At 28.2% G+C, this 24,411-nt stretch overlaps 1 protein-coding gene across 8 annotated transcripts; it reads left to right on the top strand.

Moving 5' to 3' along the window:
• Positions 1 to 14,822: 14,822 nt before the first annotated feature.
• LOC136206564 (transcription factor GTE1-like) lies at positions 14,823 to 23,963 on the top strand. 8 transcript variants are annotated; one of them, XM_065997682.1, is made up of 9 exons: positions 14,823 to 14,930; positions 15,369 to 15,471; positions 15,913 to 16,110; positions 19,478 to 19,555; positions 20,414 to 20,638; positions 20,790 to 20,888; positions 21,100 to 21,158; positions 21,267 to 21,417; positions 21,747 to 22,295. In XM_065997682.1, the coding sequence occupies exons 2-9, from the start codon at positions 15,376 to 15,378 to the stop codon at positions 21,948 to 21,950; spliced, it is 1,110 nt and encodes a 369-aa protein (XP_065853754.1). In that variant the 5' UTR covers positions 14,823 to 14,930; positions 15,369 to 15,375; the 3' UTR covers positions 21,951 to 22,295. The 8 variants fall into 8 exon arrangements, 5 of the variants coding, with proteins under 5 accessions (XP_065853754.1, XP_065853778.1, XP_065853770.1 ...); XR_010676327.1 differs by lacking the exon at positions 14,823 to 14,930 and adding an exon at positions 23,597 to 23,963 and having other exon boundaries at positions 14,940 to 15,471; positions 21,747 to 22,001; XR_010676326.1 differs by lacking the exon at positions 14,823 to 14,930 and adding an exon at positions 22,462 to 22,537 and having other exon boundaries at positions 14,940 to 15,471; positions 21,747 to 22,001.
• Positions 23,964 to 24,411: the final 448 nt, after the last annotated feature.

Genomic DNA, 24,411 nt, shown 5'->3' with positions numbered 1-24,411 from the left:
ATCATCGTTAGTAACAGATCACAAACATATGATTAGACATGATTTTTAAAATAAAAAATAAAAAAAATATTGACTTTTGTACGAGTTAGACAAAAAAATTCAAATATTTTGCCGAATTTATAAATATTAATTTCCAATTTTATTATTAAATCACAAAAAATATGAAATCTCTTTTTTAAAACTACTGGTATGTACAATTGGTGTAGAATAAGAAATAAAATATCTATGTTTTCTAATAATATTTGAAATTGATCCAACTTGTCAATGTTAGGGGTAAAATTGCTCTTAACGGCTAGCGTTATGGGTAAAATTGCACCATTTTAGAGGTTAAGAGTAAAATTATTCCTAGTTGTAAACATTATAGGTATCACATTTTCCCTTTTATAATTTCATCATTGATTAATTTAAAACATGTCCATTTTAGACATTTTAAATCCGAACAGCTTAACAGCTTACTGCAACTGCAAATAGCTAACATCAACCGCAACAGCTATTAACTAACAGCTGAACCAAATGGGCCCTATATATATATATAGGGGAGGGATCAAGTGGGAACCCTCCCTTAGGTGAGGACACTTTGTTAGGTGAGAACACTCAAAACTACGTAGTTTTGAGTATAACTGCTACTTGTGGGATTCGAACTTGGGCTCTCCTATTTACACTTCACCCTACTTACCACTAAGATAATTACTTCTCTTGTTCATTATATCACACGCGTTGCTTAATATAACATTGTACTAGTAGCTTCTATTGTTTAATATTTGACGCATACACTTATTAATATCGATTAAATATGCATAATAATGAATTATCAATAGAAAAAAAAGAAATGTGCATAATAATGAATTATTAATAGAAAAAAATAAGAAATGTGCATAATAATGAATTATTAATAGAATGAAAAATGAAAAAAACAAAAAACACGAAAAACTTGAAAAAAATGCAATAAAAAATACGAAAAACAAAAAAAAATCGTGATGGAAATATTTCATCATGTTTTTCGTTTTTCGTGTTTTCAAGTTTTAACATTTTTTTCATTTTTAATGTTTTCTAGTTTTTTTTTTTGTTTTATCGTTTAATAAGAATTGTGCATAATAAGTATTAATAACAAAATGCAAGAGTTAGTCGTAATGAGGATTCATGTCTATTATTTATGTAATGCTCATTACATAAATTTGTAAAGAAAACTTGAGTGATGTATTTGTGATTCTAAAATCTAAGAACATGCTCTAATTTCTTATTTATTTAATTCCTTTATATTTTTGTAATTTATGTTATATAAGAAAATATATTTTTTAAAACATACGTTAGAACATATATTTTAACTTTTAAAACACGAACTATGAAGTTTAGAACGTACGACATATTTTTTAGAACATACGATATGTTTTTTAGAACATGTGTTATGTTTTTTCGAACATAAGTTATAAATTATATTATAGAACAAATGAAAAAACGATCCAGATATCTACTGATTTTTTTAGAACATTATACTTAATTTTTGGAACACAAACTATATATTTTTTTAAAAAAAAACGTTAGAACATATATTTTAACTTTTAAAACACGAACTATGAAGTTTAGAACATACGACATATTTTTTAGAACATAAGTTATGTTTTTTAGAACATGTGTTATATTTTTTCGAACATGAGTTATAAATTATATTATAGAACAAATGAAAAAACGATCGAGATATCTACTGATTTTTTTATAACATTATACTTAATTTTTGGAACACAAAATATAAACTTTAGAACATACGTTCTGTTTTTTAGAACATACGTTATGTTATTTAGAATATGAGTTATAAATTATATTATAGAACAAATGCAAAAATGATCCATATATTTACTATTTTTTTAAAACATTATACTTAATTTTTAGAACACAAAATTAATCCAATGGTGAAAACACACAAAGTAAGGCTTACTTTGTCAAAAACAAAGTAAGCATAGCCTTTACCATGTAACAATATTTAGAATATGGTCCTTAACATTTTAAAATATAAATTACAAAAATATAGAGGAATTAAATAAATAAGAAATTAGAGCATGTTCTTGGATTTTTTTCTATTAATAATTCATTATTAGGCACATTTCTTTTTTTTCTATTAATAATTTATTATTATGCATATTTAATCGATATTAATAAGTGAATGTATCAAATATTAAACAATAGAAGCTAAAAGGGCAATGATATATTAAACAGCGCGTGACATAATATACAAGAAAAGCAATTGGCTCAATGGTAAGCAGTGTGGAGTGTAATTGATGAGTCCAATGTTCAAACCCCCCTATAATATATATATAGGGGAGGGCTCTTGTGAGAACTCTTTTTTAGGTGAGGACACTTCCTTAGGTGTGAACCACTCAAAACTACGTCGTTTTGAGTATAAAAATTAATAAAAAACAAAATACTACTGGTGGGGTTCAAACCTTGGCCACTTCACATATACTTCATGCTACTTACCATTGAGCTAATTGTTTCCCTTATTTATTATGAAGCGCGCTGATTAATATACCACTATCCATGTAGCTTCTATTGTTTAATATTTGACACATACACTTATTAATATCGATTAAATGTGCATAATAATAAATTATTAATAGAAAAAAAGAAATGTGCATAATAATGAATTATTAATAGAACAAAAAATCTAAAAAATATTCTCCAATTTTTTATTTATTTAATTACTCTATATTTTTTGTAATTTATGTTTTTAAATGTTAAGGATGATGTTCTAAATAATGTTACATACGTTCTAACCTTTATAATTTGTGTTCTAAAAGTTAAGTATAATGTTTTAAAAAAATCAGTAAATATATGGATCATTTTTACATTTGTTTTATAATATAATTTATAACTCATATTCTAAATAACATAACGTATGTTCTAAAGTTTATAGTTTGTGTTCTAAAAATTAAGTATAATGTTCTAAAAAAATCAGTAGATATTTGGATCATTTTTGCATTTTTTCTATAATATAATTTATAACTCATGTTCGAAAAAACATGACGCATGTTCTAAAAAATATAAGGTATGTTCTAAAAAATATGTCGTATGTTCTAAACTTCATAGTTCGTGTTTTAAAAGTTAAAATATATGTTCTAACGTATGTTTAAAAAAATATATTTTCTTATATAAATAAAATATTAACATGAAATTTTATTAAAATATATAATATATTTTTACTTAAAAAATATTATATGGACCATTTTTGCATTTGTTCTATAATATAATTTATAACTCATATTCTAAATAACATAGCGTATGTTCTAAAGTTTATAGTTTGTGTTCTAAAAATTAAGTATAATGTTCTAAAAAAAATCAGTAGATATCTGGATCATTTTTGCATTTGTTTTATAATATAATTTATAACTCATGTTCGAAAAAACATAACGCATGTTCTAAAAAACATAACGTATGTTCTAAAAAATATGTCATATGTTCTAAACTTCATAGTTCATGTTTTAAAAGTTAAAATATATGTTCTAACGTATGTTTAAAAAAATATATTTTCTTATATAAATAAAATATTAATATTAAATTTTATTAAAATATATAATATATTTTTATTTAAAAAATATAGTATTGGATTTTTTTTAGCCTAAGATGCACTTAATAATATATATAAATAAGAATTGTATAACGAACAAACTAAAGCAAACGTATTTTTATTTAAAAATTATAGTATTAGATTTTTTTAACATCAAAAGCACTTAATAATATATAAATAAAAGAATTGTATAATGAACAAACTAAAGCAAATGTATTTTTATTTAAAAAATATAGTATTTGATTTTTTTTAGTATCAGAGCCACTTAATACTATATAAATAAAGGAATTATATAATAAATAAACTAAATAAGTGGCCCAGTGGTAGATGGTGTGCGTGTGTCTCTCTTTCTATGCCCCAGTTCTAGGTTCGAATCCATCCACCCTCATTTTCTTATTTAATCTTTAATTAAAAGCACCAAAACTACGTGTGTTACAAACCGTTAGCAAACAGAGGCTAAATTGACTAACGGTGTTAAAATCTATATATAACATAAAACAGTAACGATGGAGCTGGGGTGTCACTTCCTCCTTTTTTACTGATAAAAAACATAATATAAAATATAATATATTAACTTTAGTTATATTATTATATTTATTTATAAAAAAATTATTTTATGCGTACTATATCTAAGAGTTCTACAGAATTTAAATTAATCCCTAAAATCTCTCTAATTCTCTGCATATCTATATCTAAAAGTTCTACATAATTTAAATTAATCCCTAAAATCTCTCTAATTCTCTGCATATCTATATATATAATATAAAACAGTAACGATGGAGCTGATGTGTCACTTCCTCATTTTTTACTGATAAAAAACATAATATATTAACTTTAGTTATATTATTATATTTATTTATAAAAAGATTATTTTATCCGTACTATATCTAAGAGTTCTACAGAATTTAAATTAATCCCTAAAATCTCTCTAATGCACTCCATATCTATATCTAAAAGTTCTACATAATTTAAATTAATCCCTAAAATCTCTCTAATTCTCTACATATCTATCTATCTATATTAATATAAAACAGTAACCATGGAGCTGAGGTGTCACTTCCTCCTTTTTTACTGATAAAAAATATAATAAAAAATATAATATATTAACTTTAGTTATATTATTATATTTATTTATAAAAAGATTATTTTATCCGTACTATATCTATGAGTTCTACATAATTTAAATTAATCCCTAAAATCTCTCTAATTCTCTGCATATATATTCTAGGGTTAAAGTGCAAAAATACCCCTAACGTTTTGGGTCAGGAGCAATTTTACCCCTAACGTCTAAAATGGTGCAATTTTACCCCTAATGTTTGTAGCCAAGAGCAATTTTACCCCTAACGTTGATAAATTTGGTCAATATCAGAAATAATTCATCAAACTGTCTTCTCGGTGATGAATCTTATCAACTACACTTCACATGTACGTCATTTTATCAGTAACAAATCATAAACATATGTTGGGATGTGAAAAAAATAAAAAAATAAAAAAAATTTATACTGTTTTTGGTACGAATTAGACAAAAAAATTCAAAAAATTCACCAAATTTATAAATATTAATCTCCAACTCTATTATGAAATTACAAAAAAAACATGAAATCCTTTTTTTAGAATGAATTGATATGCAATTGGTGCAAAATAATGAATAAAAATATCTGTGTTTTATAATAGTGTCTGAAATTGACTCAAATTACCAACGTTAGGGGTAAAATTGCTCTTGGCTACAAACGTTAGGGGCAAAATTGCACCATTTTAGACGTTAGGGGTAAAATTGCTTCTGACCCAAAACGTTAGGGGTATTTTTGCACCTTAACCCAGTATTCTATATATAGTATAAAACAGTAACGATTGAGCTGAGGTGTCACTTCCTCCTTTTTTACTGATAAAAATTATAATAAAAAATATAATATATTAACTTTAGTTATATTATTATATTTATTTATAAAAAGATTATTTTATCCGTACTATATCTATGAGTTCTACATAATTTAAATTAATCCCTAAAATCTCTCTAATTCTCTGTATATCTATATCTAAAAGTTCTACATAATTTAAATTACTCTAATTCTCTACATATCTATCTATATATAATATAAAACAGTAACGATGGAGCTGTGGTGTCACTTCCTCCTTTTTTACTGATAAAAAACATAATATAATATACAATATATTAATTTTAATTATTATTATATTTATTTATAAAAAGATTATTTTATCCCTACTATATCTAGAGTTATACAGAATTTAAATTAATCCCTAAAATCTCTCTAATTCACTCCATATCTATATCTAAAAGTTCTACATAATTTAAATTAATCCCTAAAATCTCTCTAATTCTCTACATATCTATCTATATATAATATAAAACAGTAACCATGGAGCTGAGGTGTCACTTCCTCCTTTTTTACTGATAAAAAATATAATAAAAAATATAATATATTAACGTTAGTTATATTATTATATTTATTTATAAAAGATTATTTTATCCGTACTATATCTATGAGTTCTACATAATTTAAATTAATCCCTAAAATCTCTCTAATTCTCTACATATCTATCTATCTATATATAATATAAAACAGTAACCATGGAGCTGAGGTGTCACTTCCTCCTTTTTTACTGATAAAAAATATAATAAAAAATATAATATATTAACTTTAGTTATATTATTATATTTATTTATAAAAAGATTATTTTATCCGTACTATATCTATGAGTTCTACATAATTTAAATTAATCCCTAAAATCTCTCTAATTCTCTGTATATCTATATCTAAAAGTTCTACATAATTTAAATTAATATCTAAAATTTCTCTAATTCTCTACATATCTATATATAACATAAAAGAGTAACGATGGAGCTGGGGTGTCACTTCCTCCTTTTTTACTGATAAAAAAACATAATATAAAATATAATATATTAACTTTAGTTATATTATTATATTTATTTATAAAAAAATTATTTTATGCGTACTATATCTAAGAGTTCTACAGAATTTAAATTAATCCCTAAAGTCTCTCTAATTCTCTGCATATCTATATCTAAAAGTTCCATATAATTTAAATTAATCCCTAAAATCTCTCTAATTCTCTGCATATCTATATATATAATATAAAACAGTAACGATGGAGCTGAGGTGCCACTTCCTCATTTTTTACTGATAAAAAACATAATATAATATATAATATATTAATTTTAATTATATTATTATATTTATTTATAAAAAGATTATTTTATCCGTACTATATCTAAGAGTTCTACAGAATTTAAATTAATCCCTAAAATCTCTCTAATTCTCTGCATATCTATATCTAAAACTTCTACATAATTTAAATTAATCCCTAGAATCTCTCTAATTCCCTACATATCTATATCTATATATAATATAAAACAGTAACGATGGAGCTGAGGTGTCACTTCCTCGTTTTTTACTGATAAAAAATATAATATATTAACTTTAGTTATAGTGTTATATTTATTTATAAAAAGATTATTTTATCCGTACTATATCTATGAGTTCTACAAAATTTAAATTAATCCCTAAAATCTCTCTAATTCTCTGCATATCTATATCTAAAAGTTCCATATAATTTAAATTAATCCCTAAAATCTATCTAATTCTCTGCATATCTATATATATAATATAAAACAGTAACGATGGAGTTGAGGTGTCACTTCCTCATTTTTTACTGATAAAAAACATAATATAATATATAATATAATATATTAATTTTAATTATATTATTATATTTATTTATAAAAAGATTATTTTATCCGTACTATATCTAAGAGTTCTACAGAATTTAAATTAATCCCTAAAATCTCTCTAATTCTCTGCATATCTATATCTAAAACTTCTACATAATTTAAATTAATCCCTAAAATCTCTCTAATTCTCTACATATTTATATCTATATATAATATAAAACAGTAACGATGGAGCTTAGGTGTCACTTCCTCCTTTTTTACTGATAAAAAATATAATATATTAACTTTAGTTATATTATTATATTTATTTATAAAAATATTATTTTATCCGTACTATATCTATGAGTTCTACAAAATTTAAATTAATCTCTAAAATCTCTCTAATTCTCTGTATATTTATATCTAAAAGTTCAAATAATTTAAATTAATCCCTAAAATTTCTCTAATTCTCTACATATCTATATATAATATAAAACAGTAACAATGGAGCTAATGTGTCACTTCCTCATTTTTTACTGATAAAAAACATAATATATTAACTTTAGTTATATTATTATATTTATTTATAAAAAGATTATTTTATCCGTACTATATCTAAGAGTTCTACAGAATTTAAATTAATCCCTAAAATCTCTCTAATTCGCTGCATATCTATATCTAAAAGTTCTACATAATTTAAATTAATCTCTAAAATCTCTCTAATTCTCTGCATATCTATATATCATATAAAACAGTAACGATGGAGCTGAGGTGTCACTTCCTCCTTTTTACTGATAAAAAATATAATATAAAATATAATATATTAACTTTAGTTATATTATTATATTTATTTATAAAAAGATTATTTTATCCGTACTATATATAAGAGTTCTATAGAATTTAAATTAATCCCTAAAATTTCTCTAATTCTCTGCATATCTATATATTCTCTATATAATATAAAACAGTAACGAATGAGCTGGGGTGTCACTTATTCTTTTTTTACTGATAAAAATATAATATAAAATATAGTATATTAACTTTAGTTATATTATTATATTTATTTATAAAAAGATTATTTTATTCGTACTATATCTAAGAGTTCTATAGAATTTAAATGAATCCCTAAAATCTCTCTAATTCTATGTATATCTATATTTAAAAGTTCTACATAATTTAAATTAATCCCTAAAATCTTTCTAATTCTCTCATATCTATCTATATATAATATAAAATAGTAACAATGGAGCTGAGGTGTCACTTCCTCCTTTTTTACTGATAAAAAACATAATATAATATATAATATATTAATTTTAATTATATTATTATATTTATCTATAAAAAAGATTATTTAAGGTAAATGTGAAAATAAAATAATAATATTTAATTTATATAGCACCTTTATATCATTAATTGTAATTATTAGATTATATTTTTGTTAATATTTATATGGTAAGATGAATCCGTGCATCGCACGGGTCAAAAACTAGTTCAAAGAGAAAATAGTTAATTTGGTCTTTATATTTATTTATTTTATAAATTAACCCCGCTAATTATCTAATTATCACAAATAAACCCAAAAATAAAAAATAAAAATAAAAAATACCATCTTTTCTATCTCTTTTTCATTTTTTATTTTCATTATTCTTCTTCTTCTTCTTCTTCTTCTTCTTCTTCTTCTTCTTCTTCTTCTTCTTCTTCTTCTTCTTCTTCTTCTTCTTCTTCTTCTTCTTCTTCTTCTTCTTCTTCTTCTTCTTCTTCTTCTTCTTCTTCTTCTTCTTCTTCTTCTTCTTCTTCTTCTTCTTCTTCTTCTTCTTCTTCTTCTTCTTCTTCTTCTTCTTCTTCTTCTTCTTCTTCTTCTTCTTCTTCTTCTTCTTCTTCTTCTTCTTCTTCCAGAAATTCCAAAAATTTTCCAGAAATTCTGGACGTCTGAAATCCAGACGTTCATCACTGATGGCGCTCTGCGTGACTGCTCCATCATGCGGCATGGTAGAGATGCTTCTTCCTCTTTCATTTCATCACTGTTCTAAGCAATTTCTGATTCGTTTGAACAATAAATTTTGCATTTAATTCTCAATTTGAATTTGCAGAATCTAAGAAAAAATCACTTACCGCGATTGTCATCTCCATTATCTAGTCTGAATCGCAGCGATTTTGGAGGGGTATTGGGTTTTGGTATCAGAAATAGGGCAGGACCTTCTTTTCAAGTTAGAGCTACGTGCTCCTCCAACTCCATCGATCAACCCATCCTCAAAGAAGCTCTTAAGGTTAGTTCCAATCCAAGTTTTTTTTTGTGCTATTTTTTTATTCTCATCTGTTGATTTTAAATTGAAGTCCGAATTTGATTTGATTTTGTTTTAAAATTTAGGTGTTTGCTTTATAATTGCTTTTACTTGTTGATTTATTGCAGAATTTATATGTTGATTGCTTTGAATTTTTAAACTTGCAGAAGAAAATGATAAAAGAGTAGAAAACTGCTTTCATTGTCTACAGTGTGTTTCTTTTGGATAGTAGTAGTATTTTGACATAGACGAGAATGCATAATGTAGCTTTCATACTTCCAGACTATATGGTTAATAGAGAGAAAAAAGAGTCAGAAAGGAGAAGATATGGTTTCATATGGTTTGGTTTGGTTTCATAAATGATAGAAGAGAAGAAGAATTGGTTTCATAAATGATAGAAGAAGAAGAATAAGAAGAAGAGATGAGAAGATGGTATTTTTTATTTTTATTTTTGATTTTGGGGTTTATTTGTGATAATTAGATAATTAGGGGGTTAATTTATAAAATAAATAAATATAAGGACCAAATTAACTTTTTTCTCTTTGAATTTTAACACCGTTAGTCAATTTAGCCTCTGTTTGCTAACGGTTTGTAACACAGACCTCTGTTTGCAAAAAAAATACCACAGGTTCGAGTTCGCAAAACCGGTATACCACAGGCATTTTTTTTTGTACTTATCCCTATATATAATTATTACTATATAGAGGCATAGTTTCTAAATGTGGAACTTGAAAAGTGTATAACAAATAACTTTTGAGAGGTTATTCCTATTTATAACTGGCCCAAGTTGGGGTCGAGTTTTTTTTATAACAAAATAGAGGTTATTCATATAAAAAAGTATTCCTATACAGATGTTTTACTGTATAATAAGGCTATGTTCTTTATCGCTGAAAAAAAACTGAACTAGATTGAATTGAACTGAACTGAATTTAACTGAATGCTACTGAACTTAATTGAATGCTACCGAACTTAACCAAACTTAACAATAATGATGATATTAGACTTTAAAATAATTTTAATGATAATATTGGACATTAATAAGCTTATAATAATAATAATAATTATTATTATTATTATTATTATTATAAATAAATATATTATTAAAGATAAAACTAAATTGAATATCAAATAAAAGCTCGGCTTGATAAAATCTTGGCTCGATAAAGCCTATGAAATTAAATAAAAATGAGTCTAATTTAAATTAAAAATACAAATTACATAGAAACACAAGTTTACATATAATTTAAAGTCTATGAAATTAAATACAAATTTTCATATGAATACGAACTCTTAACTTTTTATTACAATTAAGGGTTAAGGTGCAAAAATACTCCTAATGTTTTGGGCAAGAGTAATTTTATCCATAACGTCTAAAATGGTGCAATTTTATCCCAACATTGATAAATTGGGTAAATTTGAGAAATAATTCATAATATGGATGCAATTCCTAATTTTCAAACATGGATGCATACTTTGATTTTATTTATTTTTATTAAACGATATATACTTTAATAACTATTATTTCTTGATTTTTATCTAATTTATAGATAATGATAAACTATAAATAAATAATAATAATTTCCTCAAAAAAATAATGATAAATAATAATAATAATAATAATAATAATAGTAATAAATTATATATAAATAATTATAATTATAATAAATAATGATAAATTACTGAATGCTGAAACTAGATGCTGAAACTAAATGCTGAACTGAACTGAATTGAACTGAACTGAATTGAACTGAACTCATTGCTACTGAACTAAACTGACTGAACTGAACTGAGCTGATTGTTATTGAAATTAAGTAATAAAGAACATGGCCTAAGTAATGATAAATTACTGAACCGTATGCTACTGAACTAAACTAAACTTAACTGAATTCTACTGAAACTAAAATAATGATATAATATGTAATGATAAATTATTGAACTGATTGCTGAACTAAAATGAATGATACTGAACTGAACTGAAATAATAATATAATAAGGTTCTCAAGTTTTACCTTAATAAACTATTTAGTCCATGCATTTATTTTTATATATTAAAGTACAAAATTGCTCCTAATTATACAAATAAAATAGTTTTTCTAGTTTTCAAATTTAATCAAAATAGTTTTAATTAAGTTTGTGTAGTATATACATCGAAATTCTTATACTTGTATATATTAATCATAAATATAAAGAATATTTTTTATTCCTTTAAAAAATCACTTTTATAATTATGTTTCTATTTTGATAATTTTTAGAATATCTTTCATTTATAAGTCTATATTACTAAATTAAAATTTATAATTATATAAAAATTAATAAAATAATCAATTAATATTAGAAAGATTATTATTATGAAAAAAAAACATAAAATAAAAAAATTAATATTTTATTATTAAAATCTATACTATATATAATAGCGGAAGCAGAGAGAAATGAGGAGAAGTGTTTTAGAAGCCTTTTTGATGACTTGTTAACGTAGTAAAAAATCAAAATTAAAAAGATTTAATTAATTAAAAATAACATATTTATATTTATAATTTATTAAAGAATTACTAGCCCATTAATTAAAATAATAAAAGAAAGTAAGAGTTATAGGAAGATGAAAAAACACAAAGTAAAGGAAATCCAAAAGCCACAAATAAACTTCTATATAAAGCTTGATAGATAGTATTCCGTCATTATATTCATTGGTCATGATAGATAGTATTATGTTTCTGAAGGTAATTATTCGATTTTTTTTCATATGTTGTAGTTATTTTGTTCTCAATTGTGTTGTTGTTATATTTTTATTAAACAATGGTTGTTATAGTTTCATCTTTCAGATCCATTTCTGCCGTTACCCAGGTTCTATACCTTTCGCTACCTTATCCATGTTTTCTTTTTTATTTGTCTTTTTTTCCAAACTGATATCTCCAATTGAAGAAATCCGATAGAAATGGAAGATTCATGGACAACTAAAATCGGGAAACACAAAGGTGTCAAAAATTACAAAAAAAAAATCTTATGTTTCTTGAGGTAATTATTCAATTTTTTCATATGTTATAGTTATTTTTGTTCTCAATTGTGTTGTTTTTTTATTTTTATTAAACAATAGTTGTTATAGTTTCATATTTCAGAGATGAAATTCCACTTCAGTCGTTACTCAGGTTTCATACCTCTCGCTATCTTATCCATGTTTTTATTTTTCAAAATGAATAAACTAAAGATTTTGTATATTTGCATTCTTTTTTAGTATATGTTGTTAGATGTTATCGTTTCGATTGTTAAGTCTAACTACAATTTAGATTTTCGGCTTTATATGAACTCAATTGTTAGCTTTAATTGAAGTTAAATTAATTTTTCTAATTCAGAACCTGTTGAAATCGACTCATTTTTTTAGTTTGAGTTTATCTAACCAATATGAATTGTATTTTTTATTTTCATGCATTTTGGTACAAACAGATATAAATTTTCACACAATAGTTGTTCATTGAAGTTTGAGACATAAATAGGTATTGAAATATTATACTTATAATGAAGTTTATTTTAATTATAAATTATGTTATATTATTATTATTATTATTATTATTATCAATGAGTTATTTTTTTCCAGTTCTCTCGACAAAGAGATTGTAAGCGTCTAATACATTTGATAAAATGTTTATTCTCGAAAAATTTGGATTATGCCAGATACGAATTCAAAATGAAGGTAAATAAAAATAAATTTTGATGCTCAAACTTCAATATATATATTAATTATGTGATATTGAGATAATTGCTTTTGCAACATTGGTTATATAATTTTTGACTACTATATTGTGGTTTGTACAAAATTGTTAGTATTTCAAGAGTTTTTAACATATGAAAATGAAATATGAGCATAAAACAAGTTGTTGGAAAATATTAATTTAAAAAATATTATTATTTTAATCTCTTCAAATTCTCAAATATTGAGCATAATGATTCTAATTAATAGAATCAATTTCACATATTAATTATAAAACATTTTTTTTTGTACTGAGTGGTTACAATTGTGATTTAATTCTATTTAACTAAAATTAATTTATTGACTTAATACTTCATTAATAAAAAATAAAAAATTTAGTTAATAGGCAAAAAATATTTTCACTCTCCTCTTTATATGCTTATATCTTACATTCTCTCTTATTTTCGAAAAAAACGAGAGGAAGATAGTTCTCTCCTAATTATCTTTTTTGTCTCTTCATTTTTGTTTTTTATTCTTTTGTTTGTTTTTCTTGCTTACGAAATTCAAGAATATATAATTATTAGAAAATATTAATAAAGTCAAATAAGTGATATCTGCGAGCGTGACTGATATTCTATACAGTTGAAGAATGAAAAACATATTGATTGAATGTCTTGATGAGATATTACGAGATAAAACAATAGGACAAATATCATCACCTTAAGCTGATTCAATTGGATATATTGGGTTATTGTAGCATAATGAATAATTGAATTTGAATACTTGGTGATCATGAAATTCCATCAAGCAAAATGATTATCATCAATATGAATTTGTGACTAATTCTCATGAATTTTATTTTTTTTATATGTAATATATAGAATGGATAAGTTTCTTCATGTGCAATATTAGAAAAGTATTGATGATAATAGTTTATAGCATAATATTGATGTTGCTTCCATTTGAACATAGATTGTAATTCTTTTGTATTGTAGATATAATATTTCATTTTAATTGTAGTTTAATTCGATTTTTGTTTAACATAGATTGTAATTCTTTTGTATTATAGATATAATATTTAATTTTAATTGTAGTCTAATTCAATTTTTGGGTTTTTATTATATTCTAATATATTTCTTAATTAATCTCCTATTTTATTATTATTGTTTCATAGAATTCCAGTTATAAGAAAATATGAAAATATATTAAAATTATTAAAAAGTATAAATTATTGAATTTTGTAAAAATAAATAAATCATTGTTAAAATTCTATAAAAAAAATTAATCAATTATTTTCAAAATTAATTTGATTTGATTTGAATTATCAATAAAAAATATATATTAATTTCAAATATACATAATAGACAAATTTCCCATAGCATGATATAAAATTACTTAAAAGTAAATATGTCAATTTATTTATTTATCTAAATTATATAAAAATTTCGTATCCCGTGCACGGGTTTTCGACTAGTATATAATAAAAAGTAATTGGTATTTTAGATTTTATTTATTCACTCAAATATAAAAATCAAAGAGTCCGTAATGAAAATAAAAACAGAGTAACTATATAACACAAACACCTTATAATTATTTACCCAGTTTAAAATAACAATCAACTCTTGTAATTTCCTGGAAAAAAACCAAGTGTTTCAACACTGAGTTCTGCGCTACTTCTTGAGGTTCTTTCCTGATTTGAATTCGTTTGCTCCACAGGTATGGTCGTTCTCAAATTGACATTATATTGGTTAATCGAACAGCTAATCCCTGTTATAGTTCCTTCTTTTATTATTGCTATTATTATTGGTCCCAACGTTCCTCTTCTTCGGTTGTTGTTGTTGTTGTTGTTTTATGAATCTTCTTTAGTTGTTATATCTACTGAAAATTAGATTGTTTTCACCTTGCATCTTCTTTTTCTGATGTTTATATACATTGTGTCACATTTGAGGAATGATAATATAATTTTGCTGTCTTGATTTCCACTTCATAAAATTTAATTTAGTTCTTAGGTTAAAGGAAACCTAGAATTGGGCATCTTTTTCATTCTCTAGGCAGTTGGCAGCATCCCGTGGAATCTCAAATTGATATTTTTTTATGGATTTTATCCTCGGCAGTTTTTCCTAAAATGCTTCACTTTCCTGTTTTCCCCATCAGATTGGAAATGAGCAATGCTGATCTGGGGCATTGTAAAGTTAATGTATCGGAAGGGAAAGGTTTTAGCCATTCCTTTGATGAATTGTTCTCGAAAGTTAACGAGGTAAGTACAAATTCATTGCTAGATGCCTAGATAAGCTATTTCTTTTGGATGTAATATAAAAATTTGCAGTTTTAGCAGTTTCTCAAAATTGATTTTCAATCAATATTGTAATATCATTTTTATTTTTTTAATCTATTGCATTTACCTTTTAAAGGTTTATACTTGTTGCTAGTTGCTAGTTGCATATGTGCTGGGCAATGTGTTTAACTAAATTTCAATTGACACAGAAACACTTGATTATTTGATTTTAATGTTTCGTCTACTAATGAATGCTTGCATTCTAATTTCTAACCAAAGAAGAAATGTTTGTATCTTGTGAAGAAGGATGGAAGTTATTGTGATATCTTGATCTTTGTGATGGCACTTGAAAAACTTCAAGCTGCACCTTCCTGAGTCATTTGCTTGTTAAACTGCTGCTGAGATCTATTGTTTCTCTTGCAGCTTGAGCAAGGGGTAGATATATTGGAACAGTTCTACATGGCTCAAGATAACAAGAATCTGGACAATGTTAAATGCAGCTTGACTGTGAAGGACAAAATGAACATTGAAAAGCAACAGCGACATGGATCAAACAGGGAAGCAGCTGCAGAAAAGAGAAGGCAGGAACTTATACACCAGTTTGCAGGAATATTTTATCATGTAAGTAACAGCATTTTTGTAATTCTATTTGAGTTTATTTTGGAAAAAACACATTGTGCCCTTTCCTTCTAACTCAATTAACTTGCATGTTTTAATTGTGACATCAAAGGCGTATCATGGCATCATAAGCACGGTTTTTAAGTAAAAAAATGTATTTTTAGGCTCTTGAACTTTACTTCTTTTGGTCTACCTCGAATTACAAAACTATTCTTTCAGGTTTTTTGTGATTAAGTAATGAAATCTATTAAAAATAGACGTAAATAGATTCTAATTGAAACATAAAGACTTTCATAGAACATTTTTATAGTTGAGGGGTTTAATATCATAAACTCATGTATGACTTAAAATGAATTTTACCTTTTTGTAGGTTTGAATTTTACCTTTTTGTAGGTTTGAATTTTACCTTTTTCTGGTCCTTTTTCATAATATGTTTATCTTTAGGAGGTATAAAACGTTTATTCTTTTTCCATTTAAATGGGTTGGAATTATCTGTATTAGAAATCAAGTAGCTATTTAAGTTGATTATTCATAGTTGATATTGCTAAGTGTGTTTTGGCCAAAAATGGTTGTTTAAGCATGGATTGATATACTATTGTATTTCAAACAAGGGGCACTCACTCTTCCTAAGTTGTTAAAGGCGTGCCTAAGGCTCCACGGCACTAGGCCAAGCACCTTGGCACCCCAAAGGTAGGTGCTGTCACTCAAGCGACCACCAAGGTGCGCCTAGCCGTGGTTATGGCACATCTATTTGCCACATGAGTTTTTTTAGGGTCTTAAAAGAGTTAGATCCTTGTTAATTTCCACTTTTAGATTAGTCACATCAAGTGTCCAAAATAAACAACCAAAGAAGAAAGAAGATACATTTTGAAGAAATGCAGACACCACGATAGGGAAAAAAAGGAGAGAATGAAGAAGCAGACAATAGGAAAAAAGAGAGAAAGAAGCAGGCAACAACAGATGAACTTGGAGTTGTTGAAGAACAAAAGGTTTCAAGAACATGTACTCTTCTCCTCTCTCTCTCTCTCCTCTTGAGATGAGGAGGAAGAAGAAATTGACTTTGTAGATGAGTATGATAAAGACGAAGAGGACCAGTTCCTTGAAGAACAATTTGAGGAGGTTGGAGATGAGAATGATGGTGAGAGGTGATGATTGATGAATTTGGGGACTTTTGATGATAAGTGGCTATTGTCAACTTAGGATTTACTATTTAGTTGAACACTTCAATTTTAGAATATGAGGTTTATTGCATGTTAGAATTTATGATTAAGAATATTGTCATGATTTAGTATTTTATTGCATTTTCATTTTAGAATTTATCATTATTTGTATTTTAAATACAATCATTTATATTTTTATTCTTTTAGTATGCCTTATGTCGCTCAGTCGCACTCTTGCGCCTTGGTCTAAGGCTCCAAGACCCTAACACCTTAGTGCACCTTGCGCCTTTAATAATGGTTAAGGAACTATTTGAACTAAAAGCTTAAGTTGGCTGTTGAAGTCCAAGAGTAGCTTTTATTTTTATCTCTGACACACCCTCTCACGTGAATGCCTTTACGTTTGAAGCATGTACGACACAGACTCATCTTACCATGTGTTGAAATTTAGTCAACAAATCGGGTTGCTAGGATTCGAACCATCGACCCTCTCAACGTATCAATCACAGATTGGCAGCTAAGTATTTTGGTCCTTCCAAGGTTGTGGAGAAAATTGGTGCAGTAGCTTATAAGTTCCATCTGCCCTCTTCTTCCAAAGTTCATCCTTCTTTTCATGTTTATCTACTCAAGAAAGCTATATTTTCAGGTTTGGTGGAGAGAGTTCTTTACCCATGGAGTTAGAGCTCGAAACTTTTGATTACTGTGTTCCTCAGGCAATCTTGCCTACTCATTCCCATTCTCAGCAGTGGTTAGTTCAATGGAAAGATCACTCCATTGAGGAAACATGGGGAAGATGCTTTGTTCAGTTTCCTTATCTTAGTCTTGAGGACAAGACTCTTAAAGAAAGGGAGAGGGGGGGAGGAGGTAATGATAGAGCATTGCAGCACAGTAGACCTATTATTGGCTCATCTGAACCATGGGCCTAAAGTATGAAATGTTTATTCTAAGAAGCCCAAGGGGAGTGAGCTGACAGAGTTAGTTACGACCTTTTGGGAGAATGTTCGAGGGGTGGTTATAGGTGTTAGGCCAGTAGAAAGATTTCTCCATTTTGGCTTTTAGCAGAAAAGCTTAGAGAGGGCGGTTTCTGTGGATTGCCTTGTTACTGTCATCCTGTTATTTCCTTCGTTATAATTCTATAATATCAATTAAGTTTCTCTCATCTAATACATTCCCTATTTTCCTGGTTATTGCCTGTGGTTGAGTAACCTTTATGCTTCTTACCAAATTTGATTTGCAGTGTACAGTGTACTGATAATAATAATCCTGTAAAATTTTGAGATTTAAGATATTATTTTGAGCTTTTTTCTTACATGAGTAACTGCTTGATTACAACTTTCTATATATGATCAGATGCATCAGTTAGGGACTAGCTATGATTCCAAATATCTATATGCAAAAGACATATCTGGGAATTATCAAATTCCATCCTCACAACTATGACAATTTTGCATTAGAGGTCATCATATGGAGGTGTTGATTGGGTTGCTATTCTATATTATGTAGATTCAAAGGAATTTTAGTTCTGTAAAATTTGTAATATTGCTCAGTAGTATAGTATGGTATTAAAGAAGTCTTGATGATGGTCTCTCAATCTTTTGATGAAGGTGACACACTGGACTAACTTTATATTTTGGGTTCCTTAGCTTTTGACCAATGACTTGTGAGATTGTTGCCCTTACTTCCTGCATTAGTGAGTGTAGGTCCTCTTAGGAAGAAGCTGACTTCTTGACCAAAAGGATACCTTTTTCAGGTATCACTTTGGTAACAACCTCTATCCCTTGAGTGCATGGATTGGATATACTTTTTGCCTAGCTGTTGAACTAACTTTTCGTCTCCTGATGATCTGAACCTGTACCCAGCACTGTTTTACTTTTCTTATTTTCCTTAGAGTTGCTATATGTATGTATCGCATTCTTAACAAAATTGACTTGCTACATGATTAGAGTATTCAACGGCCTCTTTTAAAGTTCTCTTGCTTTGCTGAGCTGCTCTCGTGATCAATTCTTTAGGATAATAAGGCTGAGCAGGTTGAGTTTATGATATCATTGATATGTTAGAACCTTCCTATACATATGAGGCTGCTAGAGAATCCATGGTTATTTTGCAATTCCCAATGTATGTTACCGAAATATCATCCTAGCTTTGACAACTCTCATTACACCTTCACCCCTGGAAGAATTAAGTTTGTTTATTTCTGTCTTATCTCTTGTCAGATCACTCAGCACAAATGGGCACGGCCTTTCATCGAACCAGTAGATGTTGTAGGTCTTGGTCTGCATGACTATTACAAGGTAAAGTGTGATGTTACTTTTGAAATCTTCCTGGGCAGGGTTCATTTCATCAATGTAGTTATTATTTCAGCTTTTATTTTTCCCGTTCGCACTGATCGGGTTAGAACAGAACTATCTGAAGACATCTCTAACCCAGGGCTGAGCATGACTAAACCCAAAAGTTCATCTTAGCCCTACAATCTAGATCTTCTAGTCCAAATTAATCAATACAAATCCCATTTTTTCGCCTAACAGAATCACCACCATTCATTCTGTCAATCATATGATGACTGAATAAAGAATCAAATACTTTCTCCCTGTTGTGATCCTAAATTTGTTTTTCGATTCTACAACAGAAGCATTTTGGTCGCATGATTTTTAAAACGTCTCCAAATGAAGGTTCTGTACCTTGTTTTGCATGATTAATGCAAGCCTAGAAAAAAGACAGAAATTAATTTTTTATATTTATTTTTGGTGCTATTGATTGTTTAAGGAGTTTGATAAATTAAAAGTTCTGTCAATTATGATAATAAAACAGTTTGTTTCTTCAACTGATTTCATGCTTACAAGTTCTATAGTAAAACAGTTGCTTCCCATATGTTATCCATAGTTGTAAATGGTCCATAGATGGCTAGGCTCCATATATTTTGAATCTAAATATATTAGACATTGAAAAACTTGGAGTTTTATCATGCTTTTGTTTGCATTGAAGATTTTTCTTACATTAGAATGAAAGGCCAGTTATCTTTGTCTATCTATAACTTCACACCATTAAATTCTTCTCATTGATATTTTCATAAATTTGAGTATTAAATTCACTCAATAGTAGTTTTTTGGTATATGACTTCAATTGAATACTTCAAAACTTGTCAATACCAGGTCATTGAAAACCCAATGGATTTAGGTACAATAAAAAATAAATTGGAGGCTAAGAGTGGTACTGGGTACAGGAATGTCCGGGAAATATATGCTGATGTTAGACTTGTTTTCAAGAATGCAATGAAATACAATGACGAAAGGGATGATGTCCACATAATGGCCAAAAAATTACTGGAAAAGTTTGAAGAGAAGTGGTTGCAACTGTTGCCTAAAGTTGCTAAAGAGGTACTGATCAATTTTAGTATGGATCTTATAACTACAAATTAATTGATTTCTTTCCTAGGGGGTCTCATATGAGAATTTTTTTATTATTATTATCTTTATTTTGAGTTGTTTTATTCCTTGGATTGTTGGATAAGTGTTCAAATGCGTGCAGGAAAAAAGACAGGCAAAGGACCAAGTGGCAATGCAAGCAGCTGTGAAATTAGCTCAGGAGGCCTCACATGCTAACATGGCCAGGGATTTGAACAATGAAGTACGTAAAAAGTTGAGCTTTATACAAAAGTACACTATAAGCCGATAAATTGTTCATTATAGTTTACAATTGTTTGTAAGCATATATTATATATTTGGAAAAGTTTCATATTTCCACCAAATGCCGAATTCTGCTTACTTTTTTAGAAGTCTAATTTGAGTATTTTAATCTGCTAGATGTTTTGAACAGTATGTTTTGTAATTGCTTACAGCTTTGTGAGGTTGATATGAAACTGGGGAATCTCAGAAAAATGGTAATTCAGGAATGCAGGTATGTTTGTAAAGCCATGTACACTTAAGTGCATCTATGTGGTTTGATACTTGTTGGTTAATTGTCTTCTGTAGCCATTGAACTTTGGTTGGTTATGGCATTCGACAGAAAAACAAGTGTTGAGGAGAAAAAGAAACTAGGAACAGCTCTCACTCTATTGTCTCCCGGAGATCTGACTAAGGCTCTGGAGATAGTTGCTGATGACAATCCAAGCTTCCAAGCAACAGCACAAGAGGTCGACCTCGACATGGATAGTCAGGTTAAACTTGCATCTCTTCTGACAAAAGTCAAACTTTAGCCCCTCTATTGGGTAAAATTTATCAGTTTGGCTGTTGTACTCTAATTTGGGCACATTTGACCTATCTACTTATTTAAATTGAAGTATATGGGCCAAATGTACCAAAATTAAATAATGGTGACCAAAGTGATAAATTGTGCTAAATGTTAGTTTTTTTCCTATCTCATTTAAAGTTTCAGAAGTATTAAACTTTACCAATCCAGGTTATTTGGATTCTTAGGTTACGTTTTTGATCCATAATGGTGAATCGAGAAGAGCATTAGTTTTAACTGTGTGCTTCCCATGTACAGAGTGAATTGACATTATGGAGATTAAGGATTTTCGTTAAAGATGCATTAAAAGTTGACTCTGCAGATAAAGATGAAAACAAGGACTTAATGAACATGAATAGCAAGAATGTGATCCCTGCAACCAACAACAACAACAAACGAAGAAGAGAGATTTGTGATGCTATTAACAAGTCACGTTCTAAGAAGACTAAGACGATCTCTTAGATTTCATCACCTTCCATTCCATTGCTGGACTGACATCTCAGATCAGATCAGGTGAGGCTGACTACAAAATAATTCTTCTTTCTTCCCTCTTGCAAAATTATACAGAAACAGAGGTGGTGAAATGTGGGTCTGGGTTTCAACTTAGGGGGTGTTTGCTTCTCCTTTTCACATCTCCTGGCGTTTGGCTAAAAATAAAAAGTTGTTGTTGTTCCATCAGCAGAAAAATACTGCTGTTTTGGCTTCAGCTTCAGATCAGCTGGCTACTGCTTACGTTTTCAGTATGCTTCTCATTTGATAGGTGCCCTGACAATGAATTTTTTTCCAAGCATCATGAATTTTGGTTGATCTTGGTTTCTGCTGTCAAATGATGGACACCGAGGCAGATTAGAATTATAATACATTTGTTTATTATTACTGTTAATCCCAACTTTTGGATCCTTAATCGGTTGATAATCACCCACTATTGAAGGTTGAAGAAGGGCATCTAATTTGGAAAAATCCTCCTGTGCAGAAAACCCAGCCCCAGCAGGTGCTTGGTGACTGTTGCTGATCTAAGACCCAGGATTCAACTTTAAATTCTTTTATGTATATTGATATATAAAAACAACTCAAAGAATTTATCTATAAATTTGAATGGTTTTCACAAACTAAAATGTTTAAACTACCATCAAGCGCCTCTTCCATAGTAGAAGACAACGTTTATAAAAGTAATTTTTCAAAAAAAAAATTGATTCTTTTTAATAGTTGGCGCGTGGACCATGTACACTCCGCTGTGGTGCGTCCGCCACTCTAGGGTTATTTTCTTATATCCAGAAATTTTCTGGTAAGGGATTTTTAGGAACTAGAAATTCGTTGGTGTAACAAAAGATAATTTTGTCCAAAAAAAAATATTCTGAATTTGACTTTTTAAGAGTCAAAATTATATTTTTTATTTTATTTTTTATTTTTTCTCTCTCTACTCTCCCTTCTCTAGAAATTTTAGATTTTGAATTTAAATAAAACTGTCAGTTTCCATGTCATCATTTCTTACGACGTTGGAAGAAAATGGACTTTCTTGTTCTAGATTTTCTTTTCTCTCTCTCTTTAGATCTCTCTTCAATCCAAAGCGTGTCCCCCTCAACTTGGATTTGGAGCCCCTATTTACAGGGGCTGGAATTCTAAAAAGGAGGGGGTGGAATTGAGGCCCCCAAATTGAACGTCTGTGGTCCCAAGAAAAGTGGGCCCGAAGGGCGGCCTTCACATAGGGGCTGCGCCAACAGCCCTATTACAAGAGGACGGCGGCCCACCTTGGGGCTGGTAGCACTAAAAAGGGGGCACACAACCCCATATTCGAAGGTTGAAACCGCTAAATTGAAGGGTCGAGACTCGCGGCCTTTCCGAAAGAGAATCCAAGCTTTCCTGATGGGACAAACAGACTCAACAAATTCTCATGCTATATGATTTATGACTTAGAGCTTTTATGACTTTTAAATAGTGGGGTTTTCTAGACTTTTTTAACTTTTTAAGGCTTCATCTTTTAATAATCCTTTGTGTTTCTATCCATTTTGTGCTCTTTAGGACTCGATATGTGCTTCTTTCTTATAAGGTACGTAGCTTACGTCATAAGGACTGCAAAATATGTACTAACAAGCTATCTTCCACTTAAGTATTGCCAATCTACATATCGAAAGCTTTGTTGAAAGATGCTTAAGCGCATATAGGAGGAGGGGAGAACAATTCTACTTAAGTGTATGCCTCATGGAAGAGGAAGGGAAGGAAGCCTAGAAAGGGAGCTTCTAAGATGTCCAAATCAACTATGGAACGGTATGAGTGTCAAGTCCAACAACTTCTACAGTTAGGGATGAGATATCTTGGATGCATAACTTCATTTTCAATTTCTAAGGTTTTAGGGATATTTCTGAAAAATGTGTCTTTTGTGTCCTAGCTAACACTCATTACACATGTTGGGAGGACATAGACACATGTCACCTGGTAAGACACTTTGATTTGGTGTGTACTAACTGCAAGTTGTGCAAATCAGGATGACAACTTTTTGAAGATGTCTGTCCCCATTGATCCACGTGTCCAGACGGTTACCTCTCCATTATTATTCCTAATTAAGACGCATGATTAGTCCATGTGACGTGTTCATTTATTTACCTGTTATCCATATGCACTATATATATATAAATATATATAAAGAAGTGTATATTGAAATTTTATAATTTTATCTCTAATATTATCCGGTAGCACGAATTTTATACCATTGGAATAAATATACGCTTTGTAAAAAAAATGATAGAAATGATTCTAAAAACTAAAAAGAGAAAAGAATAAATAAAGAAATAGAAGCATGCAGGTGGAGTAGGAAAGAAAGTGAGTGATATGGTAAGAAGACTGAAAGTGAGGAATGGAATCCCCCCGACATCTTATATATGTAATGAATCAGCCCCATCCTATCCATCTTTCGTTTCTTTTGGGG

This window comes from Euphorbia lathyris, chromosome 1 (assembly GCF_963576675.1).
Source record: "Euphorbia lathyris chromosome 1, ddEupLath1.1, whole genome shotgun sequence".
In the NCBI taxonomy this organism is placed as follows: Eukaryota; Viridiplantae; Streptophyta; class Magnoliopsida; order Malpighiales; family Euphorbiaceae; genus Euphorbia; species Euphorbia lathyris.
This window is presented reverse-complemented; position numbering and strand designations above follow the sequence as displayed.